We start from the raw sequence: 13,932 nt of genomic DNA on the forward strand, positions 1-13,932 counted from the left end.
CTGGGACCTCCTGTTGTGTTTATTTACAGCCCTGGTATCACCGCTAGGTACCAGGGCTATTATGTCACGGCGAGCTGCCTGCCTCATTGACTGCCTGCTGCCACACACTCATCCTCCTCCTCCTGCTGCTGAATTTACCTCCTGCTGTCTTTGTGTTTCCACTGCCAGGGAGCACATACAATGGCGCTTCCAACATGCGTGCGCCCACCAGCTATTTGTTACGCTCAAAAATAGCTGCATTTCTTTAAAAAAAAATTGAAAAGAGAAATACGTGAAGATGATGAAGAAGAAGATGAAAAAGAAGAAGAAGATAAAGAAGAAGAAGATGAAGAAGATGAAGAAGAAGAAGAAGAAGAAGAAGATGAAGAAGAAGATGAAGAAGAAGATGAAGAAGAAGATGAAAAAGAAGATGAAAAAGAAGAAGAAGATGAAGAAGATGAAGAAGAAGAAGATGAAGAAGAAGAAGATGAAGAAGAAGAAGAAGAAGATGAAGAAGATGAAGAAGAAGAAGATGAAGAAGATGAAGAAGAAGAAGATGAAGAAGAAGAAGATGAAGAAGAAGAAGATGAAGAAGAAGAAGAAGATGAAGAAGATGAAGATGAAGAAGAAGAAGAAGATGAAGATGAAGATGAAGAAGAAGATGAAGAAGATGAAGAAGAAGATGATGAAGAAGAAGAAGAAGATGATGAAGAAGAAGAAGATCTAGAAGAAGAAGAAAGATAAAGAAGAAGAAGAACAAGTATATACAGTAACACTACTGAACAAAATTTAGGACACAACTTCTCTTTCCACATTTTTTTTTAAAGGAACATCCCCACATAATCACTTGCTGTTGTTACTTGGAAAAAAAGATGTTTCTTGCATCATTCACCCTCAAAACAAGTGTTGGAAGCTATTTAAGGCCAATTCGAATAGTCAGCTCGAATAGTGAGCTCGAATACCGACTCGAATAGTGAGCTCGAAGTCCGAGGTCGAATCGAATAGTAAAAATTATTCGACTCGAATATTCGACTGACCTCGAATAATTTACTATTCGAATTCGACCAAACTCGAATTTTAAAAAGGGGTATTTGAGCATCACTACTGCCCACTGCTTCCTGCTTTTTTTTCCCGTCCTTCCCACAGGACTGTATTTACTTAGCTCCTTCCTTCGGCATATTTTTAGTGAAGATTCTTTTTTCTATTTTTGCCCTTACCTGCTGTTCTATTGACAGCCTCCACACTGTTTTTCCCCCCAGCGTGAAGCCCCGCTATAAGCCTCTAATAGAGTGCGAGAGCGGAGGGATGCCCCTTTTTCTGCTGGTCTTTCGAGGGCTTTACTCGGGAGATTACTCGCTGCAATGCGGCGAATCATGGGGCAGTGGACGGAAGATCTCCTTAGTGTGAAGCGCAGAGGAAGAAGAACTGCCGGCAGTGGAACGCAATGTCTCCCGGCGAAACCGGAAGTGGTCAGAGCGGGCGCATGCGCAGAGCGTACCGGAAGACGCTCACAGTTTAACTCAGCGCTCCCCGCACGGCGTGTGTCCGTTGGAGGTCGGAATACGCCAGGCTGGCAACTGCACCGGTAAGAACGCACAATATTTGTATTTATATAACTTGAAGCTTATCTTTATACATATCAGAGCCTAACGCAGCATATACTTTATATGCAGACTGGTCAAGACAGACACTGGAACAAAAAATCAAGGACTGCACTACTAGAAAGCAGCAATTAGGTACAAACTTTCTGTTTGCTCACTGTTCTGGAATATATGCCGTAGCACATATTACAGGCAACAATATACTGTTTTTTTTTTCTTGTTTTTCCTTTTTTTCTATTAGACTGCCTTTAGATAACCATTATGGACCAAACCATTGCCCCTGCAACAGACCAGCCAATTGATTCTGGGTAAGGGTGAAGAATATTTTTGATTATTCTTTTTTCTTTTCTGGATGGGGGTTAAATTTAATTGTTCATTAAACATGAACAACATTATACCTATTTGCTCTCTGCCTCTGCAGATCTTCACAGCCCAGAAGATCTTCCTCTAAGGAACGCAGAAGCTCTTCATCTAAAGCGACAAGCAAAACAAAACACATAGTACAAACACAGCCTGATAAGACTTGTTGGGCATGTGGGGATAAGACCCTGCCGGGAAAATTAGTATGCGAAGCATGCTTTTACTTAATACCGACAGAAGAGGATCAGTACAAGGATATCCCTGCATTGGTCCGAGACATAGTAAAACAAACCTTGGAGGAACATATGCCCTCTACAAGTAGGGCAGAGAGCATAAGAGACTCTGAAGGTTCGATAATATCAGAACCAGCAGAATATGAGGATGGAGTAGCGATCGGTTTTGACTTTGCCATGGTCACGCCTTTTGTCAGATAGGTGAGAGAGGCCATCCAGTGGCAGGACACGGAGAAACCTCCGGCAAAGACGAGGCGCTACTACCCTCATCTTAAACAAAAGAAAATAAGTTTACCTTTGATGGAAGAGGTGGAAGAAGTTATTAAAGACGAATGGTCAAAGATTGATAAAAAAGTACCTCTACAAAATCGTTTATCCAAGTTATACCCTATTGAGGGTGAAATTATATCACAACTAGAAACGCCGCCTACAGTAGACGCCTCGGTCATGCGCCTGGCTAGGTATGTGACTTTACCACTGGAAGACTCCGTGGCATTTCGGGATTCCTTGGATAGGAAAATGGACACTGATTTGAGGAAGAATTACGCAACAGTGGGCGCTGCATGCAAGCCTGCTATCGCACTGACGTCAGTGGCCAAAGCGATAAGAGTATGGACTGACAATCTGGATGGAGCGATCCAGGCGAAAGTAGATCGTCAGACCCTCCTGTCATGCCTGGAGGATTTTCGTCTTGCATCTGACTTTATTGGAGAAGCAGCAATAGACATCATCTGATGCGCTACCAGGGGAACAATGTACTCTGTTACGGCAAAAAGAGCTATGTGGCTCAAACCATGGAACGCGGATCCCAATTCAAAGGTGTAACGATTGTGGAATTCTCTCCGTGATCAGCGCACAAGACGTGCGCTGACACTGCGGAAATCCTCCACAAGCGTGTAATTTGAGGGAACCCAGCAAAAGGTGCAATGCACCTGTAGAGGGAAATTCCTGTCGACAGGTGGAGCTGTGGAGTGCAGAGGAACAGCTCCTCTGCCCTGCCACACACGCCAGACAGGAATTGCATGAAGGGAAGAAACGCAGGGCAAGATAGCCCTGAAAGAGAGAGATCAAAGCGACAGAGGGTATGTGTGTCCACCAAACTATTTGCCACCCTGCGACGATGAACACACAACCATGAAGACAAAGTGAGAAGGCAATCGCCAGAGATGGCGATTGCTAACAGCGACACAAGACCGAATAAGCACAGATGAGGAATGTATGTATGTCCACCAATCTAGCCGCCACCCTGCGACGGCGGACACACAACAAAGGAAACCAAGTGAGAACGCAATCGCAAGAGAAGCGATTGCGAAAGAGAATGAGCACAGGGACAGATTGTATGTGTGTGCACCAAACTAGTCGCCAACCCGCGACGGTGCATACACAACAGCAGATATGAAGCAGGAACGCAATCGCGAGAGAGGCGATTGCCAGAGGTGACACAAGGCTACAGCAAGGCAGAGCACGAGAGTAGCAAAGGCACAGCAAATAATACAATGAGAAGATAAGGAAAATAACAAACGCTAGCTAAACGCGAACACCGCACTCATTCGCAACAGTGCACGCGTTTATGCACGGTCTCCGCGTGATAAGCACAACAGAGACAAGCACGCCTAACTAACCACCGACAGACAAACATGAAACAGAGGACGCGAGCGCTTGCTTAACGGTTACCTCACCGAGCCTCCAGCAAGCGTTCGTAGCAGACAAGACAGACACACGAAAACAGGAACAAGCGAGAGATAGGATCCACAGCACTAGCGCAAGGCAAGTGCGATCTAGGCAAGACAGATCAGAAGGGGCTACCAGTAACAACCGCTGTTCCGGTTAGCACCCAGACACACAGAACGATTTCCTGTCGACCACCGCTGGGACAGGACAATCGCAACAGACAAACAAAACAGATATGCAATCCTAACTGCACTAGGGAATCTGCCTAGTGCAGTTCCAGGAATTACTCTAAACTAATCTTCAAACAATGAGCAAGGCTGACACTCCAAGAGTGTTCCACAGGACTAACCCTTATGACCAGCAAAGGACTCTGGGAAACATAGCTCTTTATACTGCCAGTCATCAAAGGAGGCAGGTAGGGGATTTGCATAACGAATGTATGCAAATTCCTCAGCAGCAGAACAGACCAGAAACTTGTTGTTAGGCTTGGTGGTGTATTCTCCACAGTCAGCATGCAACGCATGAGCTGATGTGGAGGAGGTACGCACACTAGCACAAGGAAACAGGCTATCCCTAGTATAGTGGAGGGGAGGACTGACTCCAAAAGGAGATTGTGGCGCACAGGGCCGGTGCAGATCCGACAGCCACAAACAATGCTTTCGCTATAACGTCTCAGCGCAAAGTAGCGCTGAGCGCATAAACCAGAACTGAGGAGATCAGGACAGGTAGACAGAATGAACGCTTGCTAGCTAGCCGCTACTTAGTGACAGCAAGCGTCCACAACAAGACAGACTGGAATGAGGCAGCCAAAGCGTAGCGGCAATGGCGTGCCTCACAAAGACAGGACAGGATAGTCAGGAATTAGCAGGATCAAGATAGATGAATGTAACACAGATAAATACACAAATAGTATGATTTCCTAGCGTATTACAATTACAGCTATCAATGAAACTATTTGTAACGTCTGACTAACATATGTATATATCGGCAATGAACCGATATATGACATAAGCAGGAACACTGACTTAGGACTGGAACGATACAGGGAACAGGACTCAGAAGGATTCGCTATCTCTTCGCAGAGATGAACGCAATCCACAAACGGTAACAGGACAGGATTCAGAAGGATTCGTTATCTCCTCGCAGAGATGAACGCAATCCACAAACAGGACCAGGAACAGGATAACTAGCTCAGCACGGGTGATCACGAATACGCGCAAACTACCAAAACGTGCTGGAAAGCTGACTAACTGCACACAGGATATAAACAGTTCGTGTACGTATACATCAGCGACACTGATGTATCAACGTAACACGAATACAAGGAAAATAATAAACGTGCTGGTATGCATATATATTGGCAATGAACCAATATATGATGCAAAGACCAGCAAAGTATCTTTAGAACAAGAAACACGATCGGGGGCTGAAGCAACAGCAAGACAGGCTTAAACTGAAGCTATGAAAACCTGAGGAGTCCTGCAGGAAGCAGATCTTTATACTGAGGTCATCCAATGGGAGCAGACATGCAGATTCCCACACAGGTGAATGATAATCAGTCACAAGCTGACAGCAGGGAAAGGCAGACAAAGCTATGCAGCTTGCATGGAAAGAGATCAGAACTGCCTGAGCTGCAGCACTACTACTTCCAGCAATACCTGCTGCAGCAGCGATCATGACAGTACCCCCACCCTTAAAAGCGGATTCCAGACACTTTTCAAAACTGAAATTCCCAACAAAACAGTCTGACTGATAATTCATGATGACCGGGACAGCCCGACAAGAACGAATTCCAGAATCAGTCCCCACAAGACTGGACCCATCAGAACCAGAACCTACAGAACCATGCCCATCAGTACTACAAGCCCCAGTGTGACACCCATCAGAACCATGATTTCCAGAAGAAAGCCCTCCGAAACTCCCTGAGCGCGACCCACCGCCTTCCAGGAACCGTTCAAAAACGCCAAAGCCTTTGCAATGCCCACCGGGACTGTCTTTACCAACACAAAACCCACTGTTGAACCAGTCCAAGGCACCAGGACAAGTTTTCTCAGAGACCTCCCAGAACACCTTGAAGCTCCAAAGAGATCCCCATAGGTCAGAATGCCCCTTAGGCTCACATGGAGAACTATCAAGAACTCCTATGGAACCTAGGGCAATTCCCGAGTCAGGGCCACAAGGACAAACATCAAGATCAGGGCTTTCAGGGACCAGAACCATCTCTGGGCATGCAGGCAGACTGGCAACATCAGAACATGTTCCCACTAAGGAAGCATCAGAGCACGCTAACACCTTAGACACACTTGGGCATTCTGGCACACAAAGAACATCTGGGCACACTGGCACAAGAGAAACTTCTGGGCATGTCAAGGAACTGTGAACCTCAGGGTCAGCCAAGATAGGACCGAAACCAGGACTGGACAAAAATTCATCATGACTAGACTTCGCAACTACTGGACTTTCACACAAGAATGCAGGATCAGACTTAGATGTCTCTGATTCCAGCAAAGTCAGTAACAAATCAGATTCAGGGGCACTAACAAGACAGGACAAATTTTCTGATGTATGCACTGAACCAGATAGGGACTCCACAACTACCTCTGGACTGGACAGAGACTCATCTAATACACTGGATTCGAGCTCATGAGGGGCTGCAGAACAAGTCAGTATTGCAGCAGCCCCCACTGGACTAGGCAAAACTGAGGAATTCCCTGGACAGGAAGGGGACTCTGGAACCTCTGCCACAGCGGCCAGAGAACCAGAATCTTTCAGGATACAGGGCTGGGATTCAGGAACACTCATCAGACCGGACTGAAATTCTGCGATTTCTATTATTTTGACCAGAGAATCAGAATTATCCATGTTACAGGGCAAGACTTCTGAAACATTCAGAGGACAGGGCTGGAGTTCCTCGGCTGTTACAACACTGGAGAGGGACTCCACAATATTGGTTAAATCAGACTGTGTACAGGGCAAGGTATCTAAGACACTTGCTGACGAGGACAATATTTCAATGGCTTCTGCTTTGCTGGGCAGAAATTCATCAAGTTTTATTAGAGCAGACTGTAATTCCAAAACAGCTGCTAGACAAGTGAATATTACTGCAACACCAACTGAGGTAAGCAGTGCCTCAGACTCCTCTGCTAGAGGGTTTGAAGTATCTAAAGTACTGGGTGAAGCATAAGACTCTGCGACCACAGCTTCACTGGACAGGATCACTGAACAGTCCATATTGCAGGGCAAAACCATGGAAGCACCTGCTGGACAGCATAATGATTCTGTGACCTGAGTTTCATTGGAGAGATCTACTGCACAATTCATGGTACAGGGCAAATTTACTGGAACATTTTCTGAACAAGGTAATAATTCTGCGATTTCAGGTTCACATAGCAGATGCTCTGAGCTAGTCACGATACAGGGCAAATTTACTGGAACATTTTCTGAACAAGGTAATAATTCTGCGATTTCAGGTTCACATAGCAGATGCTCTGAGCTATTCACGATACAGGGCAAATTTACTGGAACATTTTCTGAACAAGGTAATAATTCCGCGATTTCAGGTTCACATAGCAGATGCTCTGAGCTATTCACGAAACTAGAGCGAGGTGTAGAAACAGGAAGATCAAGACACAATGTTTGCGCATCTGAATCACCATTCATTTGTAAAATTGGAACATTCAGATGCTGGGGTTCTGAGGTTTCTAGACAGGATTGCTGGGACTCGGAAACTGATGTAGTGCATCTATTGGCATCTGCTGGATCAGACAGGAGTTGAACTTTATTAACACAGGTAATTTCTGCAGAAGTGTTTGCAGAGGCAGGCAAGATTTTTCTGGTGTCTGTTTCACTGAACAAAGACTCATGAGTACTGGCTAGACTGGACTCGGAAGTCAGCAGGACCTCTGGATTCTCTGCTGAGAAATTTGTGCAGGGCAAGGTTAAGAAAGTATCAGTGGCTTCTGTTTTACTGGGAAGTAACACTGAGTTATCCATGGTACAGGGTGGAATTGCAGGAACTTCAATTTCACACAAAAAGAGCTCCGAATCACCTGCTGAATCAGCGAAAGGTGCTGAAGCAGGCGGGTCAGAACGCCATATTTGCGAATTCGGAGTCACATAAAAATCATCCAAAATCAGTTCCCACACATCAATCAAAGGAGCCACACAGTCATACATACACACACCAGTCTCTATTAGGTTATAGGCTGACTTAATGCATGCATTCAATACCATTTCACTTTTTGCACTGTAAAATTGACAAAATGAACTTGAATCATTCTTCCATTCACAGACCAGGGCTTCCATCTCTCCCCTCTCGAATGGAGGATCCCATGCATACTTAACAGCGAAACATTTAGGCTGATCACAGGTGGCAGATATGATTGTGGCAGGCACATGTATAGGGTTAATTAGCAGGTGATTGGCAGATTCCTTATTCTTAAGAATCTCCAATACCTGTAGAAAGTGTTGAACTGTAGTGTATGCAAACTTCCCTTGGTTCACAAATAAGTTGATTTGTTCAATACTCTGTAATATCTCCTCATAATCATACTCAGATAATTCTTTTAAACAAAAATCTTTATTTTCCCTAGCCAGGGAGGAAAGTTCATTAGTAGTCTCATAAGTCCATTTAACTCCCCTGAAAGACAATTGCATTTCATTATCTGTTAATGGCAGAATCTCATTATAGGTCTCAGTCGCTAAGGATAACGACTCTGCAGATCGGACACGTTTCTTAGAACGTTTGTGTTTTGCCTTAGACCCTGCTGCCTTTGGTGATTTATTCAAAGCTGCAGGAAAATTATCAGGAACACTCTCTGCTTGCTGATCATTTTTGCAAACAATTGAAGAGGAAGCTGATTGGCCTGCTGCCAGGAGTTCATTTAGAGGAAAAGGCAATGGATCTATGCGCAACCAGTTATGGATCACAAACGCTAGAAATTCCAGCGGTCTCTCTTTCAAATCGGAATGATTGAGAACATCAAATGCCCACTGAAACAATTGCCCTTTAAACAAAATATAAACTAGCTGGAGTGCCCAGGTTGAAACAGGAGTCGCTTGGAGATCGGGATTGGCCAGGAACCTGGCACATTCAGAGAAAAACTCATTTTCTGTTTCAGAGTTAAGTTCTTCAAATTTCTTAAAGGAACAGGAACCATAATTAACAGTGTCATACTTTCTGGGAATCCCCCCCACAATGGGGATTGGTAATGGGGTTTTCATAATGTTAGGCTTGGTGGTGTATTCTCCACAGTCAGCATGCAACGCATGAGCTGACGTGGAGGAGGTACACACACTAGCACAAGGAAACAGGCTATCCCTAGTATAGTGGAGGGGAGGACTGACTCCAAAAGGAGATTGTGGCGCACAGGGCCGGTGCAGATCCAACAGCCACAAACAATGCTTTCGCTATAACGTCTCAGCACAAAGTAGCGCTGAGCGCATAAACCAGAACTGAGGAGATCAGGACAGGTAGACAGAATGAACGCTTGCTAGCTAGCCGCTACTTAGTGACAGCAAGCGTCCACAACAAGACAGACTGGAATGAGGCAGCCAAAGCGTAGCGGCAATGGCGTGCCTCACAAAGACAGGACAGGATAGTCAGTAATTAGCAGGATCAAGATAGATGAATGTAACACAGATAAATATACAAATAGTATGATTTCCTAGCGTATTACAATTACAGCTATCAATGAAACTATTTGTAACGTCTGACTAACATATGTATATATCGGCAATGAACCGATATATGACATAAGCAGGAACACTGACTTAGGACTGGAACGATACAGGGAACAGGACTCAGAAGGATTCGCTATCTCTTCGCAGAGATGAACGCAATCCACAAACGGTAACAGGACAGGATTCAGAAGGATTCGTTATCTCCTCGCAGAGATGAACGCAATCCACAAACAGGACCAGGAACAGGATAACTAGCTCAGCACGGGTGATCACGAATACGCGCAAACTACCAAAATGTGCTGGAAAGCTGACTAACTGCACACAGGATATAAACAGTTCGTGTACGTATACATCAGCGACACTGATGTATCAACGTAACACGAATACAAGGAAAATAATAAACGTGCTGGTATGCATATATATTGGCAATGAACCAATATATGATGCAAAGACCAGCAAAGTATCTTTAGAACAAGAAACACGATCGGGGGCTGAAGCAACAGCAAGACAGGCTTAAACTGAAGCTATGAAAACCCGAGGAGTCCTGCAGGAAGCAGATCTTTATACTGAGGTCATCCAATGGGAGCAGACATGCAGATTCCCACACAGGTGAATGATAATCAGTCACAAGCTGACAGCAGGGAAAGGCAGACAAAGCTATGCAGCTTGCATGGAAAGAGATCAGAACTGCCTGAGCTGCAGCACTACTACTTCCAGCAATACCTGCTGCAGCAGCGATCATGACACTTGTAATGGAAAGACAGTTCTCTCTTGCAGAGACCTGCAGCCCACAGACTAGAAGAATGGTCAAACAGCTGTCTGCCAGTGCATCCAGCTGAGCAAATCATTACAGTACCCCCCCCCCCCCCCCCCTCTAGGGTCGGATTCCAGACGAGCCTCTAAAATGATATTTGCAAAAGCCTCTAACTGAAGACTCATGAAGGTCGGGGCAGCCCGACAAGGCCCAATTCCAGAGTCAGCCCACCCGAAACCGACCTCATCGGAAGGAGAAGCCACCAAAACATGCCCATCAGCACCACAAGTCTCAGCGTAACACCCATCAGTACTGTGAATTCCAGAGAAGAAGCCATCGACACCCACAGAGCCATGCCCACCACCTTCCAAAGACCGTCTAAAAATACCAAACCTGCCACAATACCCATTCGAAGTGTCCCTTTCCACAAAGCCCCCACTGCTGATCTCATCCAAGGTACCAGGAAATATTTCTCTTAGGATCTCCCAGAACACTTTGAAGCTCCGCAGAGATCCCAGGAGGGCAGAACGATCACCAGGCTCACACGGAGAACTATCAAGAACCCCTATGGAACCAATGACAATTCCGGATTCAGAATTACAAGGACAAGTGTAACATCAGTGGATTGAGACTGCAATATTTATACCCACCACACGATGGCAACCTGACCCCTCTTTCAGAGCTAAAGGAAGTGGACAAAGGGGGGTGATGGGGGAAGGGCAAGAGGAAGGGAGAGAACAAAGGACAAAAGGATAGAGGCTGGAGGGGCATGTGGATCTCTCTGTCCCAGCCTCTGCGTAAGCCATCTTTGTGTGGTTCAGAGGAACGGACCAGGGCAGAAAGAGGAGTACAATCAGGCTCCAATTGATGCGATTAAGCCAGGATAGCAGGAGTTGGACGCGAAACAAGCCACCAGCGACCAGACAGGAGGAATCGTTTCACCCAGCCCAGAGGACACGCCATTCCTGAGTGTTGCTTGCTGTAGTGACGAGACTGGTGAGAGGCCTGTGGCCACAGTACTTTGGGTTTAATTGTGCCTTCGCCTGGCGAGCGAGAAGGGGCCCCTGCCCCTCTCAGCTCAGAGTCCTTTGGAGAGCTGGTCGTGCCGTGTGGATTACAAATACCTTCTCTTGAAGGTCTGAGCGCTCCAACTTTAACTTGAATGGGCCCCATCGCTAGCAGACTTTATAGCAGTTTCACCACTGGCCAGTGGTTAGTCAGGGTTTGAAATGTTTTAGCTAAGTACAGTAGCTAGTTGCACCTCCTCTGCTATTTGTGTGAATTGCATATAACTGTTTGCCTGTTTGATTGTAAAGAATTGTACAGCAGTCTGTCTCTCTCTCACCCAGTACATTAAGGGGCAGAGTCTCTTCACGGGTGGACAGGGGAACAAACTCTATTTATGACTGTTGCACTATTGAACTGCTGTTTCTGCTTCACTAACCCATTGTCACTAAGCTGTTGCTTTTATTTGATGCCATTGTACCGCTATACCATTGTGAATCGTGTTTGCCCACACCCTTCTCACAGGGCATCTTGTCTGCCCCTAATAAAACCCCTTATAGTTATTGGTGTGTCAGAGTATTAAAGGGTCCTTTCACAGGACGGGTCATCACTGGGGACAGTAGGAGAACCCAACTCTTACAGCAGCTCCTGTGGGAGTCAGTGCTACACGTGGGGGCTCGTCTCCTGGGATTCTAACCTAGCCCCTAGAGTGATGACTGCCCTAGGAACAACGAGCCAGGCCAGCAAAATGGACCCAGTCACTGCTGCCCGCTGGTGTGAAGAAGAAAATGGTAGACTACAGTTCAGTGTGGTGATGGATATACCTGCTGACGGATGGACAGAGAATCAAATAGATAAATCTATCACAGCCCTAGCACTTGATCGTTGGGTGTTCGTCTTAGACACACGGACTGATCTCTCACACATATGCCCTGCTAGAAGTGAAAAAAGGCCTTCCCACTTGCTTCCAGAACACAATCTTACAGCTAACGGATGAAATCAAAGTTCAGTTGATCCGACCAAGTCCCTCAACCAACCACTCATACAGTTCCAGTGAAATGCCACCAAGTAAAAAAGAGGTCTGCTCAGCCTCTGTTGACTCTGTGCCCACCACCCCAGGATATCCACCCGCTTCCTTCTACACTGATATGGGAAAACTGATGGAAAATTTAGTGACAAATTCATTCCAACCGATCAGTTATGGGTACAGAAAACTGAGGGTTTGTTCTGGGCAGATACCTGTCCCATCTGGGGAAGATGACTTTGAGACCTAGATAGACCAGGCTGCACAGGCCTTAAATGAGTGGGAGGTCTCAGATACAGTCAAGCGACAGAGGATTGTAGAGAGTCTATGTGCCCCTGCTTCAGATGTTGTCCGGAATCTTAAAAGAGACCAGCCAGGTTGCACTGCCACAGAGTGTCTGGATGCCCTTCGTGAAGTTTTTGGGCAAATAGAAAGTTGTGCTGACTTGATACATCGGTTTGGACATACCTACCAAGAGGAAGGGGAACGCCTATCCACCTTTGTCACTCGCCTGGACAAGATCCTAAACCAAGTAATCCTAAAAAAAGGAATGGCACAAGACAATGCAAGTGAGGCTTTATTGACCCAGATCCTAAAAGGTGCACAACCTTTAGACCCTATAATGCTGAAAATTCAAATGAGAGACCGAAGTGACCTTTTCACCTACTCAAAACTGATTAAGGCCATTCGAGAGGAAGAGACACTGTTGTCCGCTAAGTCCCAGAAAATGACCACCTCTGCTGGTTCTGGGCGAAGTAGTGGTAGTGCATCTGTGTACTTAGCACGAACCCCCTTGGAAGCTCCAGGAGAGATGGACAGTAAGACCCCTTCTACTGCTGAGGCGCTCACTCAGGCGATAACCCAGATGGTGCAGTCAAATTCCACTTTACAACAAGCTTTTACTGAGATTCAGAGGTCGATGATGCAAGTGATAGAGACTCAGGCAGGGATGCAACAGTCCATGGCTGATCTGCAGAGAGCTATTGCACACCCTACCCCAGAGGGCCCACAGCTATCCAGAGGAATAAAGAGTAGAAGATATTCAGCCGGAGTAGAGTGCTTTAATTGTGGGCAAACTGGGCATTACCGAGCCCAATGCCCTAAACCCCGGCACTCTCGGACCTTAACAGAGGAGGTGCGCCAGGCACTACAGGATCTTTTACCTGCCAAGCCGGCGGAAAACTTCAGAGGGCCCCGGTGAAGGAGCTAGCCGGGAGCCCACTTGCTTCAGACAGCTCCAGCCCACACCAAAAGGCTGACTGGGAAATCATACAGGAACCCTTGAGTAGGACATTGCACCGGATTCCTAAGAGACAGTCAAGTACGCCTCCCTCAGCAATGGGCCCCAGTGTACAGGGGGGAAATACACATCAATGTGAGAAAGGCCACCAGGAGCATCGCTTAGAGCGTAACAGGATGCCAAAAGGAGTACAAGCTCAACCAGCCAGGCCTACAAGTACACCTCCTTCTGGGCAAATCCCTGCTAACTTAGTGGGCCCCTCTCCAGTGGTGCCTGTTCAAATAGAGGGCATCTTCACAAGAGCGTTACTTGACTCAAGTGACTTTATTATATCGGGACATCTATGATAAGTATCTGCAGCACCTGCCCCTGCGAGAATTAAA

The 13,932-nt window shown here is 46.2% G+C and overlaps 1 protein-coding gene across 1 annotated transcript; it reads left to right on the top strand.

Moving 5' to 3' along the window:
- Nucleotides 1–2,473: 2,473 nt before the first annotated feature.
- Nucleotides 2,474–13,510, top strand: LOC137536706 (paraneoplastic antigen-like protein 6B). Its single transcript, XM_068258934.1, has 2 exons — nt 2,474–2,725; nt 12,560–13,510. Exons 1-2 carry the CDS (start codon nt 2,474–2,476, stop codon nt 13,508–13,510), a joined length of 1,203 nt encoding a protein of 400 aa, XP_068115035.1.
- The last annotated feature ends 422 nt before the right edge of the window (nt 13,511–13,932 follow it).

Source organism: Hyperolius riggenbachi, chromosome 10 (genome assembly GCF_040937935.1).
Source record: "Hyperolius riggenbachi isolate aHypRig1 chromosome 10, aHypRig1.pri, whole genome shotgun sequence".
Taxonomy (NCBI): Eukaryota; Metazoa; Chordata; class Amphibia; order Anura; family Hyperoliidae; genus Hyperolius; species Hyperolius riggenbachi.